The sequence below is a fragment of the Eublepharis macularius genome, chromosome 1 (genome assembly GCF_028583425.1).
Source record: "Eublepharis macularius isolate TG4126 chromosome 1, MPM_Emac_v1.0, whole genome shotgun sequence".
Classification (NCBI taxonomy): Eukaryota; Metazoa; Chordata; class Lepidosauria; order Squamata; family Eublepharidae; genus Eublepharis; species Eublepharis macularius.
Genome location: NC_072790.1, coordinates 9,888,586 through 9,913,273, shown reverse-complemented (window position 1 = coordinate 9,913,273; position 24,688 = coordinate 9,888,586). Strand labels below are relative to the sequence as shown.

Here is a 24,688-nt window from a genome sequence, read left to right as displayed (position 1 = left end):
CTGGTATTCTTCTTTAATAAACTAACTTTAACTCATACACCTGAGTGATGTAGTGAAGTGCTTGGGGAAAATACCTGGCAAGACCTGACAGCCGTTTTCATGCTGCTTATGGGCTACAGAACATTGCACCAAGCTCCCGGAATGACAGTGTCTTCCTAGCACAATTTTGCTGTCATTCCGGGAGCTTGGCAGAATTTCGCTGTCATTCCGGGAGCTTGGCAGGATTTTGCTGTCGTTCCAAGAGCTTGGCGCAATGTTCCATGGCCGGTAAGCTGTGTGAAAATGGCTTAGGTTTGCTAGCTGCAAAGATGGTCACTTCTGTTTTCAACCTTGTAAACTAAACTATAAAGTTGTTTTTCTTTTAGAGTATCTGCAAATTATTTTCATCATAATGCACCCATTAACAGCAGGGTATGTAAATTTAAATCTGATTTAAAGCCATTTAGCGATCAGGACTCCCATTTTAAAAAAAAAATCTGGCCCAAGTTCATCCACTGGTCTTTCATGCCAGACTGGGGGTTTGAATCTGGTTCTCCAAGATCCCAGCCCAACATTTTTTTATTTGGATGAGGGGGGCGGAGGGAAGTAGGGCAGATATCTGCAAATATTACAACTGTGCTTATAGCTCCTGTATGTAACCAACATTGCTGTTTAAATACAGTGAATATTTTGGATGTTGCTTCTCATATCTATTTTTAATAATGTTGCTGTTATTTTATTGTTGTATTATTTATTTGTTTAATCCCCCCCCCACAAGCATAAGTGGCAAGAAAAAAATTAGGGGAACACCTGGGGTTTTTTTTCTGTTCAGAACTGTGCCAAGAGGTGAGCAGTAAGGTTTACTTGTGAGCTTGTTTGTTTTATTTATTCCTGCCACCCTTGCTGCCATCCAGATAACTCTGTACTTTTGTAATTTAAAGGAAGTGTAAGCTAATGAGGCATAAACTTGTAATGGAGATTAATTTTGCATCAGCACCTAGATAGATGAAAAAGAGATGCTGTCCCTCACTTTTCAACACAGCATTTAGAAAGGCCGTAATGAGGCCTTCAAGCCATCCATTACTCAAGTAACTAGTCAGTACTTCATCCCTCTTGTCAGTTCTTTCTTTGTTATTGACTAGCGTTCTTTCTCCATCTCGGAGGGCTTGTCCCGGCCTTCTCCATCTCCATCTCGGCGTGTCATGTGGCTTACTAGCTTCTTAGAGGCTGGATGCACTCTCTTGGCTGCATGGCGTTCTCAAGCCGGTTGGCTTTATACCAGAAACCAAATGCCTCCATTAGAGGAAAGGATAGCCGGTCTCATTCACAGTCACAACCCAATTGTGTAACCTCTACACTAACCACTATGCTGGAAGTTTTGGGACAGACTTGTATATGTATATGCATATGTATATGTATAATAGATTTGAGTTGCATAAGAAATGTAAACACAGTATATAACAAAACTAAATATCATTTTTTTACACCTCTACTTAAACATTTTATATTCAGCATTATATTCAACCTGTGGGGGGGAAAGTATTTGGTATGTTAATTTATTAGTTTATCTAGTTTAGTTTGACTATTTAATTTTAAGTATTTATCTGTTTAACTATATATATATATATATATATATATATATATATATATATATATATATATATATATATATATAAACATTCATCCAAACATGCAGAAGAAAAGAACATACAGAAGAAAAATAATAAAACGAATAATACTAAGAGAACCAGTTAGTATCTAATTACATAAATCACAATGGTTAAAGATACCAGAATATATAAACTTGGAATTAAATTTCCCCCTCCATCATCCTTATAGTATTTCTGAGTAAAGTTTAATCTCTTATCTTGTTAGTTTAACTCTTTTATTTAACGGTTAGACTGTTGAATAAAATAAACTGTTAGTCTATTTTAGTATTAATTATACTATAGCAAAATATATGTCTTAAAATGAATCTCCTCCTGAGGGCCAAGCTACACATGACGAATGACACTTGAACGGCAAGTGGATTGAGTGGAGGGCAAGTGAACAGGGAGAAATACACTTGCCGTTCAAGTGTCATTCGTCATGTGTAGCTTGGCCCTCAGTCTCCATTTGTGTTCGTTTTTTCATATCAACTTCCAAAAAACCATATAATCATTTAAAGCAAATAATCCAATTAATATCTAATTATATAAATCACAGCAATTAGAGTTTTCAAAATATATAAACTTCAAGGTAAGTTTTCCTCTCCATCGCCACTGTAATGCTTCGGGACAGACTTGATCTCGAGAACATCTTAACTGAGGAACAAGTGGGTTTTAGGAGTGGCCACTTCACTGTAGATCAGTGTTTGATTTTACATCATTTGGTGGAGAAATGTATTACATTGTCTCATGGGGCACTTTTTGCGGCCTTTGTAGACGATAAAACAGTGTTTGATAGTATCTCATGGGACAGGTTATGGACTAAGTTAGAGGCATCTTTATTCGACTATAGACATTCATGCTCATTTTCACATTGCATGAAAACAACTTTTTGACAGGGACCATTTGTCTCACGTGGCTCCTTTAGGAGAGGTGTGAAGCCGGGATGTATTTGGGCTGATTTGTTATTTAACTTTTACATTCATTCCATGGTACAAGCCATAACTATCCTAAATTTCCAACTGCTCAAATAAGCAAATATACCGATCCCTACAGATGACATGGTTATTTTATCTTATTCTGAAATAAGGCTTACAAGAGGCTTTTGGGCTCTTACTCTATATTGCAAGGAGCAGCGGTTTACAATAAATTTCCAAGAGACCAAAATACTTGTCTTTACTGAATGATTTATCAAGCATAGATGGCAGATTGATGGTTGTAAGATTGATTTAGTGAACATTTTTAGATATTTAGGTGTAGTTTTTTCAATCAACTGGCTTGTGGAGAGCTCATGTTATTATGTTATGTTGGCCCATGTTATTGAGAACACCTAAAGAGTGATTTCAGCATCCTTGAGTTTCTTCTTTATGAAAGGGGGCGCACATGTACCATATATTTTTCAGGGGAAAGTGTTATCCCAAGTTATGTGTGGCTCACAGTTATGTTTATACAGAGGCTTTCACCATTTCAAAGCAATTCCGTTCAACTTCCTTCGATATGTGGGGCTCCATATTGCACGCCCAATGCCCTGCTCAGATTAGAGTCGGGGTTGGTGCTGCTCAAAGCGCTCAGCTGGTTCTAAGCAGTATGTTTTGGGTTCAGGTCAAACTATAACACCCCCCTAGATTTTTATTAACTCTCTTAGATAATTACTGCTCAGGATCTATGAGAGCTGTTGAGGAGAATTTACAACTCTGGATTTAACACCTTCGCCCTACAGCATTTTGCCTTTGGGGGAGCGAAAGGATTAATTTAACAACCAATATGGGGCACAGCCCTTCAAATTGAGAGAGTACGGGCTCACTCTGCTTGGATAGTCGGGAATTGTGAAAAAAGTTTGCCCCGGCGGATTATCTTTATACATTAGAATTCCCTTAATACTGAAGCCGGTACGGTCTAGTGGTTAAGAGCAGCGGGACTCTAATCTGGAGAGCCAGGTTTGATTCCCCACTCTTCCATTTGAAGCCAGCTGGGTGACCTACGGTCACAATGTGCTATTGTACTGTTTATTTTATTCAGGACATATATATTATTCTGTTTCTATCTAATTATCCATGCAAATCTGATAAATTGTATCTCGCTCACCTCCTTGTGGATTGTTCAGATGAAACCACCCTTAAGGTGGATATATTTAGTGTTTCAGGATGCTCAGTGATGACAGCTGTTTTAATATGCAAAATATATTAATATTTTTACAACTGAATCAGCATTAACAAGGCTATGAAATCCTCATGTATATGTATGTACTCTTTATGTGCCGATGACTTGTTTGTTATGCAATGGTGGATCAATGACTATAACAAATAAAAGTGTCGATATTTCAGGTAAGTATTTATTAATGGAAATAGACACTAATTGTGAGCAGACTATAAAAGAGAACACAATGACTTGGATCTCGCAATGCCATAGTGTGGTTCCGCTTGTGCAAGATCTTATGCAGCGCCACGCACTTTCCTCCATGAATATGATAACACCAGAAATTGGTTGCTCAAGACCTTGTGCCCGTGGAAACGTGTGCCTGTTTCTCCTAGGTAAAATTCTAAACATTGTCTGTGACCCATAGAACCTTCATGGTATGGTTGTCGTTGCTTAATGGTGGTTTATTCCCTTGTATATACGACTATAACGTTGTGTATTTCAAGCACAAACAACTGATGGGCCTACTGTTTGGGGTATATGTTGGCTTTGAAATGGAAATCATGTGCTCTTTGGAGTAAAGTCGTGCAGCGTTTGCTTAGATCCAGATTTCTCTTTGTGAGTTTAGCTTTTTTATGTTAAAATTTTGAAATGAGTTGGTCCCTTTTAGGGTATTGGGTACAAATAAATCTAAAGGACTGCCTAGTTCACAGGAAGTAAAACAGCAGAAACCCGCTGCCACCTATGTAACGTTTACTGGAAAGATCTGCTCTGGCTGATACAACCACAGGTAGAATAGAGTCCATTCCTAATGAGCCTGAATGCCAGAGTTTAACTCTACAGAGTGCGTCAACTGCGGGGGGCACGCTAGGGATTTTCTCAGACCTGCAAAAAGCTTGACATTCAGGCAACCTTTAGAAGATGCAGAGTTCCCTTCAGTGCTAATCGTATAACTTTATTTAACATTATAACTCTGTCTCCAATGGAGTGCTGATCATTTGAACGGGAAACACATCACACCCGTCAGGATGTTTCTTTGTTAAATTAATCTTATGACATGATTGGTGGTCAGTTCAGAAATGTCCACCATGCACATGTTTAAGGAAATACTGTAGGTTTTCAGAACTGAAGGAAGAAGGAGGAGGTCAGTACATCCCTGGCCCAGGATAGAATGGGAAGAAGGCAAGGAACCTTACTTTGTTTCAGTGGAGCAGGATGGGGAAGCTATTTGGCCAATATGTACATTGTACAATGTACATAGAAGTGCTGACAAAAAAGAGGGGGAAGAAGGTTTGTGGAAGTAAGCCTATCCGAATGATATCACGTCTGGGTCAGGGTCCTTGCCTGTATCCACAACTTTTCTGGTGACACCCCCTCCAACTGCAGGGCTGGGAGCCTCCTTAGAATTGTTCTCGGGGTCAGTGATGCTCAGGAACGGTGTAAGGGGGGAAAAGGGGGCAACTGTGGGAGGGGAAAATCCTCAAACCGCTTACAAAACATGGCCCTTAATTCTTTGTCATGTGCACTTGGATACAGTCTACCTCTTTTTTCTTCTGTTACCTGTGGATCCCACTGTAGGAAGAGTAATTTAAGTTGGCAGAATCCTTACGTTGGAGGAAGGCTCCTTAGAGGATAGTTAGATCCACTTCACTGTTCTTATTTGGCAGCTATGTAGCACTTCTATTGTACTTTGGATATCTGCTCAATTTCTCTTATTTTAATGTTAGTTATGTGCTGTTTCTTCTCTAGAATTTTCTTTATTTAAACTATAAACAATAAAATAACTCTATAAATGATACATATTTGTTGTGGAGATCATTGGAACTCAACCAGTTATGTGTTGTTTCTAATAGGTGATCAGCTTGGAACCATAAATTGCCCAATGGTTAGCTGGATTCCTAGTAGAGGTGGGCACGGACCGAGAAAACGTCACGGATCACCAGCCCATAGTCCATTTATTTTCACAGACCACAAACGACGAACTTTTCATGGACCAGCCCTGTTCACAGACCAGTCCGTTGGTCCATTGTCTGTCACTTCTGGCAGCCCTGGCTCTGCCCCCTTCACACCCAGAGAGCCCAGACTCACAGAGAATCTTCAGCAGCCTCTCCTCCAGCCACCCGCCAAGTTTGGTCAAGGTTGCATTTTGGATGTCCAAGTTACAGACCCCCAAAGCGGCTGCCCCCAGCAAACGTCCAGTAGATACTGGAGTTGCAAATGCCAATTGACTTGCATTGGCTAAAAAGTTGCAATGAGGCAAAATCAAACAGAAAAGGGTGGGGGAAGAGCCCCCTCACTCACCCCCTCACAGACACCTTCCCAGGCATGGCCTAGGGAACTCATTCTTGCTCCTTGCTCGCATAGAAAAGAATGGGAGCTCTCTGGTTGGCAGGCAGAGCTGCCTATTAAGTTTTTAAGGGCTGCAAAAGGTCTGCGGACATTTTCTCCATTGCTTACGGAACTGATAGATTGGCACCAGGATGTCTGGACTCTTGGACCAGGGACCAACGGACTGGCCCAAATGGACCATAATTCATCAAAAAGATGAGTCCCATGAACTGTGTGTTCGTGAACTACGAACCGGGCTGGACTGCAAAATTTTGGTCCGTTTTCCAGACCGTGCCTACCTCTAATTCCTAGTCAATGTAGTCTGTCATGACTCCCAATTATAAAACTAGAAACAGAGAGTGGCCTGTCTCACACAGCTGCTAGATAGGTGAATGTGAGGACAAGAGGTGAATTTTAACTTTTTTTGATCACCCAGAGGCTTAATATATTTATTTTAGTTTATTGCTCATTTTTGGTCAGTGAGAGTCACTTGAAGAATCATTCAAGTGTGTCATTTTTGTCTTCCTCGGGAATATTGAAGCAGGAGGGGGATTTACTTCCCAGGCAGGTTTTGCCAGTATTGTCCAATTTGCATACTTTGTTTGTTTGTTTTAGTTTCCATACGATTCTTGTAATGGTTTCTTCAGTCAGCAAAAGCCATGGGAGCAGAGTGTGAAAATAGCTTTTACAAGCCATGGCAGAAGTTTCCCACTGGCCCTCTCCCCTGAGTGTTGCTGAGATAACTCAGTGAACCTTTCATTTAAGGTTGGCAGCAGCGTTCACCGTATGGGATGACTGTGCTGCGTACAAAAACACCCAAAGGTGACTTCTTTAACAGTTCCTCCCTGTGACTTGGCCCCAGTGGCCCAACTTTTATTATGAGAAGGAAACCAAAAAGAAAAAGGGAAAAGCAGGTTGTCCGTTTCCAATGCAAAATGACTTTTAGTCCTTAGAAGGTTTTTTTAAAAAAATACATTGTGTCCTTTACACTGAGTTTGCAAGGTCAATAGAAGTTTGAGGCTGCCTTTCCCCCTATGATTTCTTGTATTTTGCTGTGGTGTTTGATTACCTTACTTTTTATTACCATCTGTGGGAGCAGGGCTAGAGATGCTGAGCATTTTTGTTAACAGAGCATCCCCTGGTACTGTTAATACTGTTTGCTGTACCTTTATTTAATTTGCAATTCTTAAGGGTTTTTCTCCCTAGCATGAAATACATTTATCTGCATTGTACATCATTAAATTGTCCAGTGTCTGCCATATAATTGTGATGATTAAATTCTGAAGAGCTGCTAAGAGATTTAGCATATAGGGACTATATAAGTAATTCATGAACAGGCATTTCACTTTGCCTTACTTTTTACTGGCTACTTGGAAAAGACATTGCCGATGGCTTTTTGGTAGACGCTCTTTAACAAATCTATATACTATAGTCGTTGTTTTTAATATTCTCCAAGCCCAATCCCCCAAGCAAATTGCGGTGTCCTTGTATCTTGTCCTAAACAATTATTTTCAAAGTGATGAAATGAACCATTCACTTCCTTGCTTGTGAACCAAATGCCTTCATCGTGTTAGTGCTGCAGTTTTCCCCCAATGCATACGTGTTTCTGGAGAGTTTGTATGGAGTTTAAATATATATGGTCTCTTGGGGGGTAGAGATGCCACGTATTGTGACCTAAGTTCCCTTTCAGTGCCTTGAACCCATGGGTGTGCCTACGTAATCTTGATTCTCTACTGATCCTTTCGCTCATCCTTTACTGCCTGCCAGAGAGAAGAGGGAAGGGGAAGCTAAGTTGGCTCTGGAAGGGCTGCTACCATGCATGGTCAGGAAGACCTGTGTACACGTGGCTTTCTTCCTCATTCAGAATAAATTCACTCCAGAGCAGCTTTAACATAAGGAAAAAACCTTCCTCTTGCTAGCCCTCTCATTAATAAGTGAAAAGAACAGTTGCTTCACGGAGTGTGCCCAGTCGGGGTAGTGACAGACACAAATGGTTATCATAGGGTCACTGAACAAGTGACAACGCTTCTTGTGCATATTCAGAGGAGTTTATGAGAGTCTTAGAGTCTCTCTACGCAAGACATATTACACGGGACGCTCAAATGTAGGAAGACACAATGTTAGCTGGGAAGCGTAGTTTAAAAAGACAGAGCCAGTAGAGATTGCTCCTCAGAGAGTTTTTAATTTCGTTTTCACCTTCCTAAAGGGAGGTGAAATTGAGAGAGCCTTGTTTTTAAGGAGACCTCACCGAGAGAAGGGCCAGGATGGAGGATGCCTGGAGTGCATCTCTTTGATCTGTGATGGCTGCCCATTTAGGAAGCAGGCCCTGCCTCCAGCTCACCTTCTCTCCCATAAGTACAGCTGGCTGGGCTTTGCTATATAACTGGGCTCAATTTTCTTGGCGTGAGCCTCTTGGTGAGAGCCAAAGGGCGAGAGCACAAGGGCTCTTGGCCCACGGCTCTTAGCTTGGGGCACGCAGCCAGGGGAGAGACATCGTTTCATTTGCACGAGACAGAAGACATGAGAAGATAAGAAGAGTTCCTCCAACCAAGTACTGCTTCAAGGAGGGATGCAACACCTGCTGGGCACTGCCTGCTTAAATGATCCATGGTTGAGTAGAGGCGATCAGTATGTTTGATATTTGAATATGTGGCTGTGAGGTGCAAAATGGCTGGTGGATTTGCTATTGAAGTGCAGATGGATGCTGGTAGATATGGGGGCGGGATTTACCAAAGGCGACCGGTATGAAGCAACAATGTTCGCTCTTTATCTAATCCCTCTAGCATTCCACCTACCAACGGTGGGGCCACTTCTATTTCCTCTGTTGCACTAATACTATGCAATACTAGATCTGTTAGGAATAAGGTTACATGCATTGCTGGGACATTACAGGAAGAGGAAATTGATGTGGCTTACCTAACACAGACATAGCTACAAGAAAATGACATAGTATGTCCCAACTAACTCCCCCGGCTATGTTGTCCTACACCAACCTCGCTTTGGCAGTCGGGGAAGAAGGGTTGCTGCTATTCTTTGTGACTCCTTCAACTTCCATAGACTGCCAGTATGAGCTATAGCTGGTATTGACTGCATGTTCCTATCTCTAGGAATTAATGATAGACTGGGTATCCTGCTTGTTTAGAGACCACCCAACTCCCCCATAAGCCCCCTTTCTGAGCTGATAGCAGACACGGTGTTGGAGACACCCAGACTTATTGTTCTGGGGGATTTCAGCATCCATTCTGAGTGTCCCAAATGAGGCCCGGCCCAGGGATGTATAGCTTCCCTGGCAATCTTGGGCCTCTCTCAAATAGTGTCAGGCCCTACACATGAAAGGGGCCACACCTTGGACTTAATATTTCTCACTGGGCCTTTGAGGGACAGTCTTGTTTCAGCATTGGAGATTTGGACTGAACCATGGTTAGACTATCATCTGCTGAAGGCAAAAGTGAATATGGCCCCAACACCCCACAAAATAGGGGGTCCAGTTAAAATGATTAGCTCACGAAGGCTCATGGACCCTGCTAGATTTCAAAATAACTTGGGGGATTTTAGAATTCCAGACGTATTTTCCGTGGTAGCTGCTGTAGGAAAGTGGAATGCGAAGAAGCTATAGATATCCTTGCTCCTTGTCGACCCCTCTGTCCCTTGGGACAGAAGGCAGCTCCATGGTTTACCATGGAGCTGGCTGACTTAAAGAGGGTTGGAAGATGTCTAGAAAGATGCTGGCAAAAAATTTGCACGGAAGCAGATAGAGCACACTACAGAACTTACTGTAGGACTTAGAAGCGGAAATGTCCATGAAGTTTCTTCAATTGAGAGAACTAATCCAGAAGCAGGCTAGGTTAGACTGCTGTGCCATTGCCTGATCTGGAACGCCATAATGTCTGCAAATTCCAGCAGTAAACCATAGAGCTGCCTTCTGTCTCATTCCAATTTGGAATTTATTACCACCTTTTAAAAAAAAAATTGCAGCTTCAGGGAGGCTCTGGCATTGAGATTGCCAGGAGATTCCTCTCATCATTCAGTTCTTCTCAGAGTGAGGGGGGTTACAAGAAGCCAACATGTCTCTGCCTGACCTCTGCACAGGGCAGTCTTGGATGAAGTGATGGTGAGCCACGATTCCAGCTTGTGCTCAGCGTTTTCTCAAGGGCTAGCCGGATCGTGTTCTCTTGCATTGTAAGCAGGGAATAAAGTTGTACCCCAAATACACCGGGAAGATTACTGCTGGCAGTTTAAATAACCTGGCTTTAAAGAAAACATTTTAAATTTTTTTGCTTGAGGGAATTAACAGAAACTCAAGCTACAAGGCTCTGGAGTGATAGGATACATGGGACTATCATTTTCTGCCCGGGAAATTAATGCAATTTATTATCTGTTTATATTTTTATTTTCAAATGGTATTTTTCAAGGACAGCCCAAAGAGACAGTCCATTAAAAATCTTTAGATTGTGCTCTATCCACTGTGTGAATTCCTGTTTTCCAATAATTACTTTGGAATTGAGAAGGTTTGTGCCTTAAATGAGATTGCAGATGTTCTGTCAGATGGTAATGAAATGGCCAGAAGTAGATTTGTTCTTGGCACTTAAAAATATTTGGGGTGATAAATATGAACTCTTTCTTTTGAGCATTGTGTCCGGGGTCTGAGCCCCAGCCCCCAGACTTGACAAGAGGGAACAGCAGGGGACAAAAGGGTGGCAGCAACCCCACCCCCCAAGCCGGCAACCAGGGCCAGAACCTACCTACTCCAGGGGGAAGGGGTAAAAGGCCAGAACCTCAGAGGGGTGGAGGGGGCAAGGAGAGACCAGCCAGTCCCACCTTCCAGGGGGAAGAAAGGGGGCTAACCAGGCCAGAGGGAAAGGGCCACAGCAGGGGGAATGTGGGAGCAGCAGCAGCAGCCCAAGCAGAGCCCTTACCTGGCAGGGAGAGGAAGCAGCCTCTACAGCCCAGAGCCACACCATGGCTAGAAGACAGCAGCCTGGCTCAGGAGTTGCTAGAAGCCAAGCCTCTCCAGGGGGGGCTGCCACAGGCATTCTGGGGGAGGAGAGGGGTAGCCCCGCCCAGCATTGCTGAGCAGGCAGCGCAGAAGCTGGCTAAGGCAGCACCTCATGAGCAAGGCCAGGCAAGCCCAATAGCACGGAGGCTGGCTGGGGCAGCTCCTCGTGAGCAAGGCCAGGCAAGCTCAATAGCACAGAGGCTGGCTGGGGCAGCTCCTCGTGAGCAAGGCCAAGGAGCCCTCAGCTGGGGATGGCTCGCACTCAACCCCACCCTACCAGCAAGGCAAAGGAGCCCAGGAGGGATTAGTGGTTGGAGGGAAACACCTGGAGGAACGCACAGCTGGGCCCAGTCAGGAGAAGGAACAAGCCTGGAAGGAGGGCGGGGCGGAGAGAGGAAACCCTATAAAGGGTGGCTGGGAAGAGCTCTGGGGTGGTGGGTTTGAGTAGGAGTGATGGAGCAGAGTTGGAGTGGAGAGAAGCCAAGGAAAAGGCAAGAAGGAGAGTGGAGGCTTGAAGGAGAGTCTTGGGAGGAAGAGATGGTGGAAGAGGCAGGGGGGAAGCAGGCCAGGTTGAGCAGGCCAGCGAGTGGATTGAGAGGGAGTCAGGGTGAGGTATACCACCCCTCCTTCCACAGAGCAGGGTCCTGCAGAACCCCTGGCCCCCCTGTGACGTCAGGAGCTGACTGCCCAGCGCCACGCCCAGCGGCAGCCGCGGCAAGCCCTGACACATAGCACAACCCGACTGTCAGGGTCAGCCTTGATTTTCTTTCCTTTTGTTTCTAATGACCTTAAGCAGGGCTTTTTTTCCAGCAGGAATGTGGTGGAACGGAGTTCCGGAACCTTTTGAAAATGGTCACATGGCTGGTGGTCCCGCCCCCTGATCTCCAGACAGAGGGGAGTTGAGATTGCCCTCTGCACCGCCGAGCGGCACGGAGGGCGATCTCAACTCCCCTCTGTCTGGAGATCAGGGGGCGGGGCCACCAGCCATGTGACCATTTTCTCCGAGGGCAACCCACAGAGTTCCACCTCCTCTTTTCCCAGAAAAAAAACCCTCCCCTTAAGTGCAATCTGCGCCTTTCTGTTGACACTGTACTACTGTCCATCTGAACTAAAACAGATGTTCAGACTTTCTGAAGTTGGCAATATAGATGTATCTCAGAATAATATAACACCCCCCCCCCCTATGTTTTACAGTGTTCCACTCAGATCAGTTCAGGTACGGAAATGATATGAAGGCTTTAGGCTAGAGCCTTAGGCTAGAGGAAATCCCTCCAGGCTAAGAAGACTTTCTCTAACTTCTGTTGGAGGGAGAGCCGCTTGTGTTGGAGGAAGGCTTTGAATTTCGAAGTGATAGGATACATGCTAGTTTCTTGGGAACCAGAACTACGTAGAACTCTCTTCTTCGTTTCCCCCCATGCCTGCATGTCTGCTTTGAAGAGCACAATACGCGTGCAGTCGTCTTCCCTTGCTCTCACACATCCAAATATGAAAAAGTTAATGTCTGTGGCAGCTTTGCTGAACCATCTCTTTCAGCTGTGTAGCATTATGATGCAGTGGCATAGAAGGGGCAGGCTGTACGTTGCAACTGTCTGCAGAAAGAGGCAAGAGAGTTTTTATGACTCAAGGATATATTGAAATCACAAGGCATCTTCGCCTGGATAGGCAGTGCCTCACCATTGCTTCCTTTGTTTAGGCTTGTACCAAAAGATATTTCGCCTTAGGTGCCTCATATTTTGTTATCAATAAACTTCTATACATGTAACTTGCTCACATCTTTGTTTTTCTTCATGAAGTCAAGAGGCTGAAATTTCTGCTGCCAGAAAAGCATGAAGCTCTCCCTTTCCTCTCAGTTTTGAACGTCTTGAAGAAGGGCTGGTTCATTCCAATTCTCATGACTTGTTAGCTAGTTTTCAAACATAGAGCATTAAAGTGTTTGTATGTATTAAACTGGAAATCTCAACGCAAAGCATAATTTATTTGATTGAGATAGATTCACATATTTGTCTGAGAATTGTTAAATAATAATAATAATAACATTCAGTTTATATACTGCCCTTCAGGACAACTTAATACCCACTCAGAGTGGTTTACAAAGAATGTCATTATCATCCCCACAACAATAATCACCCTGTGAGGTGGGTGGGGCTGGGAGAGCTCCTAGAAACCGTGACTAGCCTAAGGTCACCCAGCTGGCTTCAAGTGGAGGAGTGGGGAATCAAACCCGGCTCTCCAGATTAGAGTCCCACGCTCTTAACCACTACACCTAACTGTTGTGATGAGTAAAGCTCTGATGAGAGAGAATGCACATGCTAGTCAGTCCTACATGGTTTCAGTCAGACTCTCAACTCTGTGTTTTTCCGGTAGCGTGAATATGAGGCTGGAAGCTGTCTGGAGGGGAGGTTGGGAGGGACGACACTCGGCCCTTCTCGCCTAACGGTTCTCCCAGGCAGCTGTCCATCCAGTCGGTTGAAGCCACTTCCCCCCTCGCTGGGTTCTTCTGATTCTTGGAAATATGTCTAGGCTTGGCGTGATGGTGGTTGCCTCAGCAAAAGACAGGCCCCAGGTAAAGCTGATATTTCCTGCAAATTAATGCCCCCCAAACTCCCTCAGCATGTTTGTTGGAAATAGTAGTTTTCTTGGTCTTCCAATACACTTTTGGAGGTTGAGAAAACTAGAATGTATTGCTTTATTTACTTATATCATTTATACCCCATCTTTCTCCCCGGTGGGAGACCCAAAGAGGTCCATATTGTTCTCCTCTCCTCCATTTTATCCTCTGAAGTAGATTAGGCCGAGTCACTGGCCCAAGGTCTCCAAGCCAGCTTCCATGGCAGAGTGGAGAATCGAACCTGGGTCTCCCAGAACCTGGTCCAGCACTGTAACCACTATACAACATTCCCATCAACCATGGAAATGAACGATTAACTTTTTTTTAAATACCTCTATCTCAGCTTTCTCATTTTGAGAGTACTCAAAGTGGACCCGTAAATAATTTGCAGGAAAAAGATACTGCGTTGGTACTTAAACTCTGTTTGAAGGGTTATACCTTATGATTGGTTAGCCCCCCCCCCCCACACACACAGAGGCAGACGCTTGTGTGCATCTCTGTATGCACATGTGCATTTTGTGCAAGTCCCCATTGAGCACTGACAAATGCCGAAGCATTTTTGAGTGTCGGGAATGCTTGCAAAATTGCAAGTAGTTTTGGCCTGACCACAGGAATGTCCACACGTTACTAATACATGCATTCAAAATCAGGGTTTCATGATTGCCTGGTTTGTACTCTAAGAATGCAAAAATCACTCCATGACAAACTAACCAAAGAAAAATAAGACACAAAAATGAAGGCAATGCAGGCATCTGGCAGGCTTTAAAGTTAATGAACATAAAACAAAGATGTTAACAAAAAATATGGATATAGAAGAACAGGAAGAACTGTCGAAGAAAACAAGGTTTGAAGTGGGAAAAAGGGTAAAATATTTAGGTATTACACTGACGGGGAAGAACTGTATGCTATTTCAAAAAAACTATGAGAAAACATGGAAAAAAATTAAAAAGGTACATTGAGATGGGATAGATTACAGTTGTCTCTGTTGGGGAAGATATCAGTTATTAAGATGAATGTTGTTTCTAAAAAAATTTTTTTTGTTCCAGACAATACCGATTCTAACATCAGATGTAACATTTAAACAGTGGCAAAGAGATATTTCCAAATTTGTTTGGCAAGGGAAAAAACCAGGAGTTAAATTCAAAATATTACAGATGCAAAGAAGCACCGCCTCCCACTGGGCGGCTGGTTTGCGGGTGATGCAGGGGGAGGTGGGCGGGGAGACATCATGGCAGCTGCCCTGGGGGTGAGGGGCGGGAGAATGACCAGGGGTGCACGCCCAGGACATCTGGCACGGGCTCCTGGTCTCACTTGGCACTTCGCCCAAAAGTTGTGGCCTTCTTTACTTCCAGCGCTGTGGCCATGTGTTTTTGTCGCTGTGCCCCCTCCCCATTCTCCTCCCCCACGTAGCACTCGCCTGCAGGCAACGGCTCCCAGACTCACCTGGGCGGCTGGTTTGCGGGCGATGCAGGGGGAGGTGGGCGGGGAGACATAATGGCGGCTGCCCTGCGGGTGAGGGGTAGAAGAATGACCAGGGGTGCATGCCCAGTACATCCAGCATGGGCCCCTGGTCTGGAGGCCTGCTCCCGCCCCTCGGCACTTGGCCTGTGGCGGCAACCCACCCAACCCTCCCATTCGTCACACCTTTGGAGTTAATAGGCTGTAGATTGGCCTTGGGCAGCGATCCATTTGGGGGGAAATAGGGACCTCAGGCTCAGTTTTCCTATTGTGGGGGTCCCCATAAGGGTCTGGGGAATGAGGAATGGCCGGTGCATGCCCAGTCAGGGGCTGTCAGTCCGCCTCACTCCCAGGTGGCAGGGGATGTTTCACACAGGGGTGTATACCCACGTGGCATCCCACTGGCTGTCATCCCATGGTTTCCCCCCTCAGCAGGGGTCTGGGGGGGGGGTGAGTCATCGGCTTGGCAGGCGGGTCAGCTGATGCTCGGATCTGTGCCCTATGCGCACCTTCACTCCCTGAGCTTTAATCTCAATAAAGTTGTGGCCTTCTTTACCTCCAGCACTGTGTCTGTGTGTTTTTTGTCACTGTGCCCCCTCCCCGCTCTCCTCCCCCACTTAGCACTCGCCTGCAAAAGGGGTGGCTTAGGACTACCAAATCTAAAGCTGTATTTTTCAGCCTCATGTCTGATGATGATGAAGGAATGGATGACACTGGAAAATGACAGACTATTGACTCTAGAAGGAGTCAACTTGTGATTTAGTTGGCATGCCTACTTATGGTATGATAAAGTAAAGGTCAATGTGGATTTCAAAAGGCACTATATAAGGCGAGCAATTTTGAGAATATGGAATAAGTACAAACCAAGACTGTCCCCAAAGACGCCATTGTGGATTTCACCACAAGAAGCTTTTTATAGAAAGGAAATGATAACAAACCAGGATTGGCTGACTTACGGAGACTTAATAGTGTTTCTGGAAGAGGAGTGTAACTTGAAGACATGGGAAGAATTACTAGGTAAAGCTTATAAATTTCAATTGTTCTTTTATGTGCAATTGTTAGAAAGGTTCAAATTGGAAAAAACAGAATGGGGATTTCAGCAAGAGAGGACAGCTTTTGAAAAAGAAATATGTACAAATGATGATCATATAATTATGAAAATGTATCATTTGTTGTTCAGATTTGATACAGAGGAAGACTCTGTCAAAGAATATCTGACAAAATGGGCAAAGAATTTTGGGAATAATCTGCAAATGGATCAATGGAAAAATATGTGAGTTCAGGGCCTCAAGTTTACCATGTGCTCCATTTGCAAAGAGAATTTTTACAAAATGATGTATTGGTGGTATACGTCTGCAGACAAAATTGCAAAAATGGCTAAAGGTGTCTCAAATAAATGTTGGAAATGTGAACAACAAGAGACGTTTTATCATCTTTTGTGGAGTGCAACAAAGGGAAAAAATGTGGTTACAAGCACATATGTTAATGCAGAAAATCCTAACAGTTAATTTACTGCTTAAGCCAGAGTTCTATTTGTTGGGAATTATGGATAACAAACTGGAAAAAGAGTATGGTAATTTTATATATGGTAACAGCAGCACGGCTTTTATGTGCTTAAAAATGGAAGTGTAAGGAAGGATCTACCTTCATTAGAAGATTGGGCTGGGAAGATGATGGACTTAGCAGAGATGGCCAAACTTACAGTGTTAATTAGAGACAAAACACTATAGTCATGGCAAATTGAAAACCCAAGAAAAATGAACGAATGATTTGTGGGTTTGATTTTTAAGAATAAGGTTTTGAGATACCAAGAAGATGAGGCACAGAAAAAAGATACTAATGAGACCACAAGCTGATTGATAATAAAGGAGGAAGTGTTGTAGGCGAAAAACTGTAATGGATTAATAATATGCTTGTTATGTTCTCTACTCTTTATACTCTGTAGACTGTTATGTAGGCCATTCTTGACTCCTTGTAGTTATCTTTTTTGTTGTTTTACTTTCTCTTTTTTGCCCTATCTTTTAATTTTTCCACAATAGAAATAAAAATATTTTTTTAAAAAAAGACAATGCAAGCATACAAAATAACAGAGGAATGAGCAAAAGATCCATTAATTATTAAGGACCATTCTGTGGTAAAGGATCTCTGTAAATAGATGAATACGGTCATCCAGTTCATGTGGCAATCTCACACGACATCAATTAAGTACCTTGATGTCACTGTTTATCGTACAACTGATAACAAACTAGGGGTTCGATGTTTTCAAAAGGATATTGATGGGAACTCATACTTAAACTTCCAATAATTTCATCCATTACATCTTAGAAAGAATTTACCTTACAGCCAATTTCTTCAGCTGAGATAGAATTCCACACATGTATCTGATTTTGATTTGAACAGTAAATGTCTACAGAAGTACTTCCTTCTTAAGGGTTACCCCCAACACATTGTTGGGGACTGCAAAAAAAAAGTGATGATGACCCGAAACAGAGTAGATTTATTAAAGGGACAACAAAGAGTTAGGGACAATAGACTTATCTTTGCTATCGATTACACTTCATTAGTGAATTCTATTAGATACATGGTGCGCAGATACTGGCCCTTTGTCGAGAGCTTACCGGGATGTGAAACCCTCCCTATGGTAGCTATTCGAAAGACTAGGAGTTTTAGAGAAATCTTTATTCACTCAGACATGAGGGATAATAAACTGGCCAGGAATCTCCCAAAGGGGCACTTTAAGTGTGGTAATTACTAGGGGGCAATTCTCTCCCCATTGTTGTTCAATCTGTATATGCGCCCCCGCGCCCAGCTGGTACGGAGTTTCGGACTGGGTTGCCACCAGTACGCTGATGACACCTAGTTGTATCTGTTGTTGGACAGCTGGCCTGGCTCAGCTCCAGAAGCCCTGATTAGAGCTTTGGATGCCGTGTCTGGTTGGGTGAAGCAGAACAGACTGAAGTTAAATCCCATGAAGACGGAGGTCCTGTACTTAGGTCACGGGGGGGGGGGGGAGATCCGGCTTCCGGCCTTCGATGGCACACCTCTTGTGCCTGTTTTGCCAGTCAGAAGTCTTGGCATGATACTGAATTCCTGTTTATCAATGGAGGCCCAGGTCGCGGCAGTTGCCCGGTCTGCTTTTTTCCATCTTCGGCAGGCCAGGCAGCTTGCTCCCTATCTCTCGACCCATGACCTGGAAACAGTGATCCATGCAACGGTCATCTCCAGATTGGATTACTGTAACTCTCTCTATGCAGGGCTTCCCTTGAGTCTGACCCGAAATTACAGTGGGTCCAGAACGCTGCTGCCCGTGTCCTGATGGGTGTGCCTTTCAGGACACATGTAACTCCAGTTCTGCAGCAGCTACACTAGCTTTCCATGGAGTTCCAGATCAGGTTCAAGGTTTTGGTATTAACCTATAAAGCCCTAAACAGACTGGGACCAGCATACCTGAGGGACCGTCTCTTCCCATATACTCCCCAGAGGAAGCTGAGATCAGCTGCTAAGCACCTACTGGTGGTCTCTGGCCCCAGGGAGGCTCAATTGGCCTCAACCAGGGCCAGGGCCTTTTCAGTCCTGGCCCCGACCTGGTGGAACTCTCTGTCGGAGGACACCTGGGCCCACCAAGATCTTGTCTCCTTCAGGCGGGCCTGTAAGATGGAGATGTTCTGACAGGCGTATGGTTGAGGCCATCAGGGTTTCCACCAAATGAACCTCTCTCCTGGTCTCCTCTATGTCTGTAGGGGGTATTGACCATCTACCCCCTATATATGAGTGACCACACATGATTAAGCTGCACCTCCACCTCTGTCAGACGTTATATGGTTTTTATACGGTGAGCAGGTGTTTTATTAGAAAGCTGTGTTAATTTATTGTGATTTTATCTTGTATAGTTTATCTTCTGTTGTAACTCGCCCTGAGCTCACTTGCGGGGAGGGTGGGATATAAATATAATAAATAATAAAAAAGAAAAAATAATAATATAATTCTAGTGTTTGTTTTATGTATATAGAGAGGCACAGAGACTTTATATATTTTATTCAGGCATAGGCACTTTGTATATGGCTATAGGAATAAGTGATTAATTTGTTTCTAAGCACCTTGCACTTTAAACAAATCTTCAAATAGATCTTGGAATTTACATGTGATATACTACTGTCCTTGGTAATCCTGTTGCCCCCTTACTAAGTTATATTAAATCCCTATTGGGTCCTTTGTTCATTCTTCTGTTATTTTGTATGCTTGTATTGTCTTCATTTTTGTATCTTATTTTTCTTTAGTTAGTGTGTCACAGCGTGATTTTTGCATCTCTGGTTTGCTACCGTGACACTCCTTCTTTTGTTTTCTGGTTTGTACCCTACGCACATTGGACCCTATTTATATTCCATAACTTAAGATTAGGCTAGCCCATAGTCAAGGCAAGTAGGTGGCACAATTCCCGCCCCCCCCCCCTTTAAACCCTTTCATTGGTTGAAAAATTTAAAGTGTTCCACTCTGAAAATACAACGTAGCCTACAGCTCAGGTATTAGCTGTGTCTTTTTAATTAAAACTTTTAAAAGTATATATGGTAGGTTACAATAAAGAAAATTCATGACAGGATACATGGTGGGAATGCTTGCATTCAGTATTCAAATAATGTATAGTGTCAGGGGTCTGAGCCCCAGCCCCCAGACTTGCCAGGAGGGAATAGCAGGAGGCAAAAGGGAGGCAGCAACCCTGCCACCCCAGCCAGCGACCAGGGCCAGAACCTGCCTACTCCAGGGGGAAGGGGCAGAAGGCCAAAGCCTCAGGGGGCTGGAGGGAGCAAGGAGAGACCAGCTAGTCCCACCCTCCAGGGGAGGAGAGGGGGCTAAGCAGGCCAGAGGAAAAGGGCCAAGGCAGGGGGCATAGGGGCCCAGCAGCAGCCCAAACAGAGCTCTTACCTGGCAGAGAGGAGAAACAGCCACTGCAGCCCAGGGCCACACCCTGGCTAGAGGACAGCAGCCTGGCTCAGGAGGTGCTAGGAGCCAAGCCCCTCCGGGTGGGGCTGCCACGAGCAGGCAGCACAGAAGCTGGCCAGGGCAGCTCCTTGCAAGCAAGGCCAGGCATGCTCAGCAGCACAGAAGCCGGCTAGGGCAGCTCCTCGCGAGCAAGGCCAAGGAGACCTCAGCTGGGGATGGCTCGCATTCAACCCCACCCTGCCAGCAAGGCAAGGAAGCCAAGAAGAGATTAGTGGTAGGAGGGAAACACCTGAGGGAAGGCACAGCTGGGCCAAGTCAGGAGAGGGAACAAGCCTAGAAGGAGGGTGGGGCAGGGAAAGGAAACCCTATATAAGGTGGCTAGGAAGAGCCCTGAGGTGGTGGGTGTGAGTGAGGAGTGATGATGTGGAGTGAGAGCAGTGGGATGCAAGGGTGGAGGCTTGGAGGAGAGTTCTGGAAGGAGGACACAGAGGGTAAGCAGGCCAGGTTGAGCAGGCCAGCGAGTGGATTGAGAGGGAGTCAGGGTGAGGTATACCGCCCCTCCTTCCACAGAGCAGGGTCCTGTAGAATCCCTGGCCCCCCTGTGACATCAGGAGCAGACTGCCCAGTGCCACGCCCAGCGGCAGCCGCGGCAAGCCCTGACATATAGAATGTCCATTTTCTTGGAAATACATCTCCCCTCTTTCAGGATTATAAAGCTTGCTAGTTTCTCCATAAATGCTGTGCTGTATTCCATAATTTATGTAACCATTATGTAATTGTAGGTGGGAAGTCACACTTCCACTTCTTGGCAATCATGATTTTTAACAGCACAGGCACAGATTTTGTAGATTTATTTTATTTATTTCTAGTGCCGAAAATACTGAATGTTTTAAATGGAGAGGTTTCAAAATGCAATTCTGTAATTGTGTTTGCTTGTGATGATTAAAATACACTTTAGAATAGCATCTTGTAAATGTAATGAGACAAGTTCAGGATAGATTTTGAGTATTAAAAAGAATCATTTATGCTTTTAAAAAATCTAGGCTGCCTGAAAGGTAACAAAAGGCATAGAGCTCATTAAAGTGCTGTTGCGCTTCTGAAGTCTAGTAAAGATGTTGGGCCTTCCGTTGTAGCAAGCTTGACTGACTCTTAGGGGTACTCGGCTCTCTGCCAGATGAACACTACCCACAGGGTCATCCCTCCCCTTTCTCCCATGTAGTCCTGTGGTGTGGAAAGAACTTCAGAGAGGGGTGCAGTAGGCTCTACATAGACATTTGATCCGCAAAATAGTATGCAAACCCTGTGGGCCTCCTGCCTCCCCATTACTTACCGTTTGCTGTAGTTAGCAGCCTTGCTTCAGAACCTCCCATCCCACTTCACTCATTTCTCCACTGCCATATCAGCAGTGTTTGTCAGAGCTCCCAGTGGGTGAGCCACTAACTGAAGGGAAACGTGGGGAACAGATGTTGTGGGGAGCCGGTCAGGAACCAACCTGGGAGCAGGTGATGCCGGGATGAGACAAAGACTTCCTTGTGCGTAGAAACAAGAGCTGAGAACAGCTGGACCTGATCCCCTTCTGTGCCTCTAATGCACATATTCGTTTGGAAACCAGCACGGTCACTGTAAAAGCGCGCTTGTGGGTTGCTACCATTCTTTATTGGTTCAAGCTAATGACTAAACCCTCCGGTTTAACTGACCTAATAGCACGAGACTCTAGAGTACTGCACTGGATTAAAGAAACGGAGCGCAAACTGGGTTATTATGGTTTCTCTAAACAATTCCTGATGAATATGGAATATGGCTCGGTCAAACCCTTCGTGAAACAAAGAATTCTGGATATTGAAAGGCAGTATGACTTGAGTCAAATTAAAGGTTATCTCCCGGGAATAGGAAATTTAAACCAAGTGATAATGATGCCTTACTTACAAAATTTGGATAAAGCTGACTATAGGAGAGCAGTTACGCTCCTTAGAATGGATATGTTACCGTCAGCGGTCATAGAGGGTAAATACACAAAACAACCACTTGAGAAAAGAGTATGCATATGTGGGGCCGGGAAGATAGAAACAAGGGGACACGCACTTTTTGAGTGTGAGCTTTATCAAAATATTAAAGCAACCGTCATAACTCCAATCTGCAGTCAGTTCCCAGGAAGAAATGATACATTTTATCTAGAAAAACTTTTAGCCTACAAGGATCAAGAAATTACTCTAAAGGTGGCAAAATTCGCTGTGTAGGCCATACAGATCAGGAAGTATTTTATAGGGGGAAATATTTAAATATTTCATAACTTCAGGGATTTAAGTAACAATTTGGTTTTAGGGGTCTTAAGATTTTAAATATTTAAGAATCCGAACTCTGGAATTTTATTGGGCAGCTCTGTAAATAATATGACTTACCTTGATTGTAGGTTGTATGTTATTACTTTTGGTCTCTGACCGTAATAAATATACTGACTTGACAGCTGAACCTGAGGTACAAAGAAGTTTTCATATAGAGTATGGGAGAGAAGAGCATATGAAGTTAATAGAATAAAGTTAATGTTTAAAAATTAACTGTTCCACAACAAGCTATGCCATCTCTTAACTAGATGTTGTTGTACACGTGTGTGGAAGTGTCAGAGTTTGCCAGGAACCATGGGAAATGTAGTTTCTGTGGAGTTCCGTTTCCACCATTTTTTGTGAGGATTACGTTGTATATGTCCAGAGCCTCTAGCTTTATACCAACTATGGATTTTCATTATAACCATCTATGTTACCCTATTGCCTCAGTAAGTTTTGAGAAAGGGTGAGTCACTTGTTCTCTGAACTCACGCTGATTTATTTTGGCTTGATTGGAAGTGTCTAGGTTCAAATCCCAAAGAGTTATCGTGGGCAGGCATTACAAATTTCATATTATATACTATTATGGCTCTAAATCTCACAGTCCCATAAAGCAGATACATCATGACTTCTTTTGTTTATATAAACATTTGTAATGTGGGGATTTTTACTTCTGGACATATTTTACTACTTTTTATGTCTGCTGACATAATTTTTGAACATATGAAGGGAACATAAGGTGACCACAGGTTTCTTGTAATGAATTATTAGCATTGTCACTGATGTAGTGACTTGCAATAATTATGATGTTTTTTTAATTGGTTTTGGTTTTTCTTTACAGTACTTTGTCTCTAACAGAGAAAAAGATAATATTTCTCTCTCTCACTATATGGGAATGGGCTAAAATTGCTATGTCTGGTTCTTTTTTGCTTTTCCTGTTCAGCTGTTGTTCCGCTGCTAATATTTTTCTTCTGGGCTCTTGAGGGCAATAAGCAGCTAGGAACTGCACCAGTAACTTTTAGCTGCAGCTGTTATGATTTCAATGATTAAGCATTTGGAATATTACAGTGGCAACATGAAAGAAATTCAAGGAGAGATACTGTTGTGATGTGTAAATTGTTCTGTGTTAAAAGATTTTGTGATATGGTCAGTCCTAAGCAGCCTGGGGGGATTATTTCATTTATTTCTAATGTTTAATATCCCACCAACTAACCAAAAGAGATTAGATTGTATCAACAAATATTAAATTAAGCGTTTTTTTGGGTTTTTCCCCACACTGCCTTTTCATAACAACAAAGCAAAACCTTCTTCTCACTTGTCAACTGGCTAATAGTTGGTGTCATTAATACAAGAGAGATTGTATTGGGAGAATTTCTTTGTACGTACCCTCAACCGTCGCTCCTGTTTCTTTGGTGTGCCTCCATGCTAAGTGATCACAGTAAGCGCCTAGAGATACACAGTGTGTTCTCTTTGTCTTTGATAAGACTTTATATATATATAAAAATATTCTTTCTTTTCTCTCTTTAAAATTTTTAGTGGATGGTTGTATACACAGAGCTGCCGGGCCCTGCCTAGTCGCTGAATGTCGCAACCTGATTGGCTGTGCAACCGGAGAAGCGAAAATCACTTGTGGGTACGACCTTCCCGCGAAATGTAAGTAAAGCTACTTCCCACGCATTAATATTTTTAAAAAGCTGAAACTTTATCTATACCTCAGTTCTCAACAGCTTAATTTAACGAGGCATTTGTTTACCGTGTTGTCAGTGGCATTAAATTAAGCATGGTTGGTGGTGACCTTTGCCCTTTGGGGAACTGGGATGTCTTTTTTATTTTTAAACTCAGCTTCTGTTGAGTAAGGAAAAAGGGTGTGCTTGCTTTGGCATTTCAGCAGACAGAAGTACTTCGCAGCAGACAGATAGTGGGCTTGTGTATATATCGTGGTGCCTACATTCATGAAAACCATTCTAAGGTGTTAACAAAATGTACATTACCAAATTGAGCTCCATGGCAGGTAGCGTCTATGACTTGTGCATATTTGTTGATTATGACTGTTTTTTAAGAGGAGGAGATCAAAGCGATGCATTCTGTGTTTTCAGCTGCTGTGTACAAGATGATTGGCAATTACTGTGACTGCATCTGTCATTCTGGGGCATTCAGTGGCATGCGGCTCCCAGAGCTGGAATGTGTCCCCCTGCTTTGAAAGTGGAATTGTCAGAAATCCCATTATATGCAAATAAGGGACCGGTTATTGTGTTGACCTTTTTGCATAGCTGTTTAG

At 43.6% G+C, this 24,688-nt stretch overlaps 1 protein-coding gene across 3 annotated transcripts in view; it reads left to right on the top strand.

Annotated features, from left to right (window-relative positions):
• The window catches only part of MACROD2 (mono-ADP ribosylhydrolase 2), a 1,366,388-nt gene that overhangs the window by 356,448 nt on the left and 985,252 nt on the right, over positions 1-24,688 (top strand). For all 3 annotated transcript variants that reach the window (XM_054984023.1, XM_054984014.1, XM_054984005.1), the window contains exon 5: positions 23,947-24,063. In XM_054984023.1, coding sequence (XP_054839998.1) covers positions 23,947-24,063 — 117 coding nt within the window. The remainder of the gene's footprint in view (positions 1-23,946; positions 24,064-24,688) is intronic.